The sequence below is a fragment of the Bufo gargarizans genome, chromosome 5, assembly GCF_014858855.1.
Source record: "Bufo gargarizans isolate SCDJY-AF-19 chromosome 5, ASM1485885v1, whole genome shotgun sequence".
Classification (NCBI taxonomy): Eukaryota; Metazoa; Chordata; class Amphibia; order Anura; family Bufonidae; genus Bufo; species Bufo gargarizans.
The window spans coordinates 345,567,368-345,576,821 of NC_058084.1; the positions used below are offsets into that span (position 1 = coordinate 345,567,368).

Sequence of the window (9,454 nt, forward strand, 5' to 3'; positions counted from 1 at the left end):
TGATGTCCGACAGCCCACGCCAGTATTACGCGCCTAAGTTAGCGCGCGTGGCGCATAAAAGATGATGTAATTTGCGTCAAGGGGTTGTCAGTATTGGCTAGATGAAGCGGTGATACACGGCCGTCGCCATGTTTGTCATCCCCCTCTCTGTACCCAGCATAAAAGAAATATTCGCATTGAATGGTGAGTGCCGCTTATTTATTTCTATTTGTGGAATCATATTTGTACTAGACAAGCTGTGCACCACCAGATTGCAAGAGACTGTGACCCCTGTCTTCTCCATGTGATTGGGGGTGAAGCGAAAGTTTGCCGTAGTGCCACCCAATCCTGGACTCTATATTATCATTTGTATATAATTTGAGAGTATGGATTTGATATATTCAGAACACTTCTTTTTTACAGAGTTGTTAAAAAGAAAATGGATCATATTCAATGGGGGTTAGCTGTAAAAGATCCGGGTTACCATCGTGTGATGCTGCAAAATGGCGTGAGACACTGTCTGTGGGTGACCACTTTCCTTCTTATATTTGACCGGTGTCTGTTCATTCGTTCTCTAAGTGTTTGTGTGGTGCGTCCCACATAGTATAAGCTACAGGGACATTGTAACAAGTATGCCACATTGGTGGTGCCACAGTTCACGTAATGTTGTAAGGTGATGGGATTTTTTTATATGCGGTATTTGGATTTCCCCGATATCATGGCTAATCATTTTACAGCATTTACATCTGTTTGCTCCACATCTATAAGAACCCTTTTTTCCGATTTCTTTGGGAGACTGTGGTTCAGAGTTATTTGAGATAGTCTAGGGCAGTGATGGCTAACCTTGGCACTCCAGCTGTGGTGAAACTACGACTCCCAGCATGCTCTATTTATTTCTATAGAGTTCTGAGAGCAAACAAGCAAGCGGGGCATCTTGGGAGTTGTAGTTTTGCCACAGCTGGAGTGCCAAGGTTAGCATATCACTGGTCTAGGGCATGATAGGGCCAATATGTTTTTCAGAGTTTAGGCTCGACGGAAAGTTAGTTTCAGTTGTTCAGGTATGTCTTTCGCTAAAATAGGGTCTCTTTGTAGGACCAACCAATGTTAGAATTTGTCTGATTACTCCACTATGATAGTACCCTCTATGATCCATCTATGATACCGATCAGCTGATTGAGAAGGCTCCTGCACTCCTGTGAGCACCGCTGCCTTCTCACAGCTTACCAAGCACAGCGCAGTACATTGTATAGCGGCTGCACTTGGTATCGCACTCAGCCCCATTGAGGTGAATAGGGAGAGCATGTGATGATGATGTCTGTAAAGCACTGTAGAGCATGTCAGTGATGCACAAGCCCTCGTGGAGCGACCATATTTTTGTACATTTTTTTGCGGTTTGAATGCGGACCTATTAATTTCTATGTGGCCGCCAAAAATGTGGACAGCACACAGATGTCATCCGTGTGCTGTCCCTATCCGCGTGGCCGTTCTGCAAATTATAGAAAATTGTCTAATTTTTTCCCGTTTTGCAAACAAGAATAGGCATTTCTACAATAGGAAAGTTCAGGATGTACATATCCGTTATTCGTATTTTGCGGTTCCACAGTTTGCGAATTGCAAAATACATGCAGTCATGTGCATGAGGCCTGAGTGAGTAAATAAAATCGCAGCCTAATTATATGCATGAATTCTTCCTTGTGTTATTCACAATTTGTTTTTTCTTCAAGATTTTGCTATCAAGTTCTGGTGATTGATCACAAAACAGATGAATTCCTCACATTTTCAGTCACTCTGTGGTATCAAGCTTGAAAATGTAACTGCATTGCCATGAGTGCAAACGTGCCAAAGCAATCCATCTCTGGTTCCTAGCCACCCTTTTCTAACACATGACAAGATGTGCTGGTCGAGTGCATGAAAAATGCTAGATGTCCATCTGTGTGTCACATCTGCTAAAGTAATTTAATTCAGGACTCCTTTACATCCAGTGCTTGGCCAGAGTTTTGATGCTCTACATGACCTCAGAGACTCATTTAAGGCAGCCATACACATTCAATAGCTATTGGCCGAACGATCTTTCAGCTGACTGCTATCAATTCCAGCGGGAGAGGGGAGAAAGACGATGCCAGACACCTCTGGTGTCGGCTTATCACCCAGGAGGACAAAAGGATTCGGCAAAAATATAAATTTTGCCTGATCCTTCTCTCCCGTCATAATTTGTCAGGGGAGATTCTGGAGTTCCCACACACATTAAACTTGGCTGAACCCGGCCATTCTCAGCAGGTTCAGAAGACAATAAGCGAATGTGTATGAGACCAGGAGGACTGTGTTGTCTTCTTCTAGCTATGCTGGCCATGGCCACTGGAGTTTGCACTTGGTATCTTTTCTATGCTGACCCCAGAGTGCTCTTTGGTTGTCATGTTGTCATTGCCAGTACAGATAACATAGGAGGGTTAAGTAGATCTAGATGCCTGGGCAAAAGCTGATTTTTCTCTGAAGCTGCACTTTAATGCACATTATTGCTGCTCATGTTACATGTTTTCTCCTGCTGTTCCCTTGTCTGATTCTGACCATTTGCTGCTGAATGTTTAGCTTTCTTATCTCTATTAGTGTATTGTTAATTGACAGCTCTCCTGTTTGTCCCTAGCTGTCCTTACCTTATCAAACACTTCTGAGGAAATATAATTTGCATTTCATTAACTAAGAAGTGATAAGTGATTTTTCATGCTAAATGATTCACTAGGTGCTGGGCAAATGCCCCTTTCATGCTTTGTTTCACTTTTTCTGAAACTGCCCGTAAATTATTGATTTTAGATGGCCGTTTTCAGAATTAATTGTTATTCATGGTTGGTCTGTGAAGGTTCTTCTCTTGGACATCAATGCCATAACTTAAAAAGACAAATCAATGCTCAATCCCCATTCTGTGGCGCGGTCTGGGCTTTTTTCAGTGGCATGCAGTTCTGTCTTTGGTATGAGTAACTTTCTGTGTAATGGCAGCGCCCCCGTTGTTCCTAGAGGCTCATTTGCATATATTAAAACATCATTTTTCTCAGCAATGTGGGCACATATGAACATGGGACCAACACAGATGCCTTCAGCTGCCAAGCGCACATGTAACAGGTCAGCCAGTTTCATAGGCACAAAGATGCTGACAGATGCCCATTAACTAGTCAGTTATCCTGGCTAGAAACCGAACTCGGCTTCGGTTCCGAGGTACTAGTTGGAACCGAAGCAGAGTTTGGTTTCAAGTTTCAAAGTGGTTTTCCACTTTAGTCCACTTTCACACTGGCGTTTTGGCTTTCCGTTAGTGAGATCCGCTCAGGGCTCTCACAAGCGGTCCAAAACGGATCAGTTTGCATTCTAATGCATTCTGAATAGAAAAGGATCCGCTCAGAATGTATCAGTTCAGTCTCCATTCCGCTTTGCAATCAGCGTTTTGGTGTCCGTCTGTCTGATGAAACTGAGCCAAACAGATCCGCCCTGACACACAATGTAAGTCAATGGGAACGGATCCATTTTCACTGACACAATCTGGCACAATAGAAAACGGATCCGTCCTCTATTGACTTTCAATGGTGTTTAAAATGGATCCGTCTTGGCTATGTTACAAATAATACAAACGGATCCGTTCTGAACGGATGCAGACGGTTGTATCATCTGAACGGATCCATCTATGACGAATCCGCACAAAACGCAAGTGTGAAAGTAGCCCTAAAAATAAACTACCGAAGTTATTCCGTGAAGTCACGTGCGACTTCACAAATAACTAACTCATCGAAGCCCATAATACTGTACGGAGACGAATCTCCATACAGTATTATTCCGAAGCGACTTCAAATGAAGCATCCGAAGCTCGCTTCGCTCAACGCTAATTGTGGTATGTAAGTGGGCCTTAAAGATGCCCATACTCATTAGATAGAAGGTGAATGGCATAGGGATTACCAACCAGACCTTATGTGTCAATTCAAATTGTCTTTTACAGTCGGACAATGGGTCTGGAAAAATGTCTCCAAAAATGGAAGTGTTTGACCATGGTATTATATGTTTAAATTGCCCTTTTTTTCTAATGCAAATGAGCACTTTAGTGCTACCATACACATTAGACTAACAAAACTGCAGTAATACAATAGAACATAGCAAAGTCCAAGCTAATACTCTACCAGACTAAACTGGCAGTAAGCAAATGAAGGACAGGAGCTTTCCAGTTCACGTTCTTTTGTGTCTTTTAAGGTAGTATTCAGATCTGAATGAAAATATTTTAATGAAACCAATATGTAGCAGTACAATAGCTGTAAGGATTTTTTGGGAAGAAAACTATTCAGACTGTGTAGATCATTTGGCTTTGGCTCAGGCTCCCCCTTTGTTTCCTTATTTCAGTCAGTAAGTGCTCTCTCTTTCTATCTAACATGTGCTGGATTTTTCCTCCTCCCACCAGCAGCTCTGAGCTGCCTCACTAGGATCCTCTTTCCTTGCTAACAATCTCCAGGGAGCCAGTGTGGGAAGCACGTATTTCCTCCTCTTCCTACAATGCACAAAACTTCTCAGATTCACACTACACAAGAGTTGCTGCACCTTGGGTATCTTCAATCTGAAACGAAGAGAAGAGATTAAGTTGTGGCATGGACATCTGGCACCATCACTGAAGTTTAACTGCAAGCTGTGCAAACTTGGGATGACTTCTAGACCAACTGTAAAACTTGTGGTTACCATGGACCTATGAGTGCCTGCTAATGTGGGCAGATCTTCTCTACTGTACAGCCACATCTGGTCACCCCACAAGAGGGTGGACATCAGTAGTTGGATCTCTGAAGCACAGAAGAAGAATTCTGCCTTGCACAGTGAGTGTTGATGTTCGCAATGGCTATGCGTGTTATCTACAGTCATTTTTGATCTGCTAATCAGTAATGTAGGAGTTAAAAAGATGTTAAGAAACCGGAGCTCCTGCACAAACCTGCTGATTGTGTCCAGTCCTGGAAGGGATTTTATAAGCCTGAACAAGGGGAGGGGATGCTCAGCACTGGGTTAACCTATACAAAGACCCAGGTGAGATGGAGAAGTCTACATTTTTGGTGGTGTTGATATTGGTGACTTTCACGGTTTGTTGGAGTGTGGAGAAATGTCCAGAACCATGTGACTGTCAGCATCCACAACATATACTGTGCTCCAACAGGGGGCTATTTTCTGTTCCAAAATCCAGCCACTTTGTGAGCCCAACTGCAACAAAAACCTACAGCTTGGGAGGGAATTTTATCGACAACGTAAGTGCCGAAGACTTTTCAAATTATTATAATTTACAGAGGCTTGACTTGCAGTACAATCAGATACAGTTCATTCACCCCAAGGCATTTGAGCAGCTCACTCACCTGGAAGAACTGTACCTTGGCAACAACGGTCTTTCTACACTTACTACTAATGCTTTCTTGCCACTTAAGAAACTTAAGGTCCTCAATGTGAATAGCAACCAGCTTCACAATGTCAGTCATTCCAGCCTTGCTAACTTGGTGTCACTTGTTAAGTTGAGACTGGACAGTAATAGTATCCAGATACTGCATGGCTCCCCTTTCTTAGGTCTTTCTAATTTGCTTTATTTGCATCTGGAAAACAACAAAATTAAGAATATCAGTAAAAATGCTTTTGTAGGACTTGTAAAATTGCGTTTATTGAGCCTGTCAGGAAACCCCTTGAATTCTTTGAGACATCCTATATTTTTGCCATTGCGCTCTCTAAGCACACTAACCATAGCTGGAAATAATCTACAACAACTGGGACCAGGTGTTTTCAATGGATTACAAAGGCTTTCCAAGCTCATTCTAAGTTCAAACAGGATTTCTACGCTACATAGCAAGGCACTTCAGGGGCTTGGGATGCTGCAAGAGCTGCAACTGGATGGCAACTCCCTGGCCCAGCTCCCTGTGGGCCTCCTGACATCACTGCAAAGTTTAGAAGTGCTGAACCTGAGCCGCAATGCCCTGTCAACAGTGCACTCTGGAACTTTTAATGGACTAAACCGGCTAAGGGTTTTAGACTTGCAGCACAATATGTTGAACTTTCTGCCTGGGGATGTTTTTTCTGGAAATCCAACTCTTTACCGGTTACAGTTGGATGGAAACCAGTGGAACTGTAACTGCCACTTATTGGGGCTTAAGCACTGGATTCTGGGGACCCTGCATTCTCGTAGCCGCATGCTAACTGTGTTTGTGCAGTGCAGGGAACCTCAGGAAGTTGCAGGGAAATATTTAGACTACCTTGATGATGCCTATTTACAGGGAGTCGGAGGTTGCACACTCAGCACCATACCTCCAGGACTGGCTACTACCACGCACCACCAGGTTTTAGATTTGCACCAGGTAAACCAGAGGATAAATGATGATACAAGTATAGAACCATTATACCAGACAATAAAAACTATTTCCAAGCTTCATTTATCAGCTCCTAAGTCAACACTTTCATATGGAGGCTTCACTTTACTTCAAACCCTGGCATCAGTGCAAAAGGTGTCAGGCACAAAGGGACCTCTTAACACGAAAAGGCAAAGTGGTACTGGACGTCGGAAATCACTGCAGACTGATAAAAAGACTTCAATTGAATCCAGGAATCCTTATGGAATTAAACAGAACTTGATGAACCTCAGTCAACAGCATCCGGAGACTGAAAGGCAAAACCTCGATTCATTCCAGACTGCAACTGAGCCATTAACACAGCTACATCTCAAGCAAGCTGAGGCTCAAATCCCAACATCTCACAAGTTGCCTCATAGTATCCCCACAGCTGAACCATTTTACGAGTCTACCCATGAAAGAGAACAGCCTACTGCTGAAGCTGAGCAATCACAGGTCACTAGTACCTTGCAATCACCATCTGGAATGTCACAAAATGATGATTTGGGCCCTAAATTGAGACAGGCCATTCTAGTATCAGAGACCTTGCATCAAAGTCACCATGACACCTTGCAGCCATCATTTGATTCTGCTCTTAATAGCCACAGTGAAACATTGCACCAAGTTGCTCCTTTAGGCCTCTCTGACCCATGTGAATTTAACAAGCTACATCTATTGAATCTCTCGGTGGAATCTGTAGGAAGTAACACCGCTCGTGTACGTTGGCAGACTTCAGTCTCTCATACCCATGGGCATGTCTTATTCAGGGTGCTGTATGAGCGTTTTGGACAGAGTGGTCGTTTTCAGCGCTTTGTCTATCCCAGGGGCCATGCAGAATCTTTAACTTTACTGGAGCTCACAGGTGATACCCCATATTTAGTGTGTGTTGAGAGTATAATTAATGGTCGAGCTTGTCCTGTGGCCCCTAGGGAACATTGTGTAGGGCTTGTGACTTCACCTTCAGAAGATGAGCGCCCTATACTTAATTACCAAATGTTAGCCTTGGGGCTACTAGCCCTCAATGCTTTGCTGCTTTTGCTAGGTTTGGTTGTCTGGATTTCTAGGAAAGCGCGCAAGAAATGGTGCCGTAGAAGAGCCCCCGTTCATGTACGTCAAATGTACTCAACACGTCGGCCCTACAGGTCTGTGGGTACTGGAGTTTCCACTGATTTCTCAGGTTTTCAGTCCCATCGACCTCGCACTGCAGTGTGTGCTCTAGGAGACGCAGACCTTATGGAGTTTCCTGGCTGTGACCGTTTCAGAGAGGGAGGGAATCTGCACAGAGATGATCTCCTGCAGAGGTTCACAGACTGAGCAGCCATGACTGAGTCACAAATATGGTTTCTGCACTAGGCTGCAACACGTACATGAGAGCAATAATATTCTACTAATAGGTCATGTGTACAGTACCTGGGAGGAAGCAGTGTCCAACTTAATGAAAGGGTGTTCATGATGATGTAATCACAACTACCAAAAGCAATGGATGATAAATGTAATATGTCCAGCCTAAGCGTGACTTTGGGTTACACCATTTGCTTATGGTGCATCATTACAAATCATATGACGCAATATGGTACACATTGATGGGGTTTTCTTGATAACTCTAAATAAGTTGAAATATATGTATAAAGTTCACAATCTGTTTTGTGTCCTCGTATTGGTTGACGTGCTGCCACATTTATTGTCTTTTACAGTATTACAATTAGTGTTGAGTGAAGCGAGCTTTGGATGCTTCATCCGAAGTCACTTTGTTCAAAACTTCGGAATAATACTGTACGGAGATCCGTCTCTGTACAGTATTAGAATGTATGGGCTCCGAAGAGCCGAAGTCAACTATTCACGGTCGCGTGTGACTTCATTCAATAACTTCGGTAGTTTATTTTTAAAGTGGAAAGCCACTTTAAAACTTGAAACTAAAGCCCACACATTCTAATACTGTACGGAGACGGATCTCCTTACGGTATTATTCCAAAGCTCGCTTCGCTCAACTCTAATTACAATGTTAGAAGAATCTCTGGTACTAAGTGGCTTTACATGGTGTTTATATGTCTTCTCTGAATTGTAGCTTTCTTTGTGTAGTCACTGTTACAGTATGGTTTCTACATAGTGTCAACTAGTGGCAGTCATCTCCCTTACCAGGAAATGTCAGGCATTCTGCTAACAGGTGTTAGTTGTCAAATGAGTGACTTGAAGTACACTTTCATGGTACAATTTGTCATTCCCAATCTTTGATGTACCGTGAAACCACTTTGAACAAAATTGCATTGAAACGTATTCATCTAGAGCACATAGGCAAACTGCAGCTCTCCAGCTGTTGCAAAACTACAACTCCCACCATGCCCTGCTGTAGGCTGAAAGCTGTAGGCAGTCTTTGCATGCTGGGAGTTGTAGTTCTGCAACAGCTGGAGAGCCGCAGTTTGCTTATCACTGATTCTAGCGGAATGGTCTTCTCCAAGAAGATGGCCAGTATGCATAATATATGGTGAAACTGAAAATTCTATCTGGATAAAGGGTGGTGACATGTCAGGGAGATTTCACTGTACTTTATTTTTAATTCAGTGTCAAATGTTACTGTAGATTCTTATTTCCATATGTTACTCTAGGATGGGGCTACACGGCGGTCTTGGCATTGACACCTGTTGCACTACCATAGATCACTGTGTAGCAGTGCAGCCGATGAACTGAATGGGGGCTAAGCGTGATTTGCAAATTGTGATATCCTCGATTCCAGAATTACATAGTTGGAATTTTTGGGATTCTGGGGTTGTGGTTGCGGCTACTTACAACCCCATTCAGTTCAATGGCTGCACTGCTACACAGTAATCTGTGGTCACGCAGGGAGTGGCATTGGCCAAGATCGCTGTGTAGACCCAGCCTAAATATTGTGTGATGGGGACTTATGGTGACTTGGTGGAAACATTTAGGACCTGTTGCACATGGGTGTTTTCTGGTAATGACATGTGCATAAGATGCAACACAAGGGTGAGATATTCACAGCAAGGAACCTTACTAATTCCCTAAATAAACTGGTACATTTTCTGATGACCATGGATGTGAGGTCCTCTATCTATGGAGGGAATTCTGGCGCTCTCACTTGTAGGCTT

At 43.3% G+C, this 9,454-nt stretch overlaps 1 protein-coding gene across 1 annotated transcript; it reads left to right on the forward strand.

Annotated features, from left to right (window-relative positions):
- The first annotated feature begins 4,474 nt into the window (after positions 1–4,474).
- On the forward strand, positions 4,475–8,677 carry TRIL (TLR4 interactor with leucine rich repeats). The gene has a single exon (XM_044295279.1). The coding sequence runs from the start codon at positions 5,022–5,024 to the stop codon at positions 7,662–7,664; it is 2,643 nt and encodes an 880-aa protein (XP_044151214.1). The 5' UTR covers positions 4,475–5,021; the 3' UTR covers positions 7,665–8,677.
- The last annotated feature ends 777 nt before the right edge of the window (positions 8,678–9,454 follow it).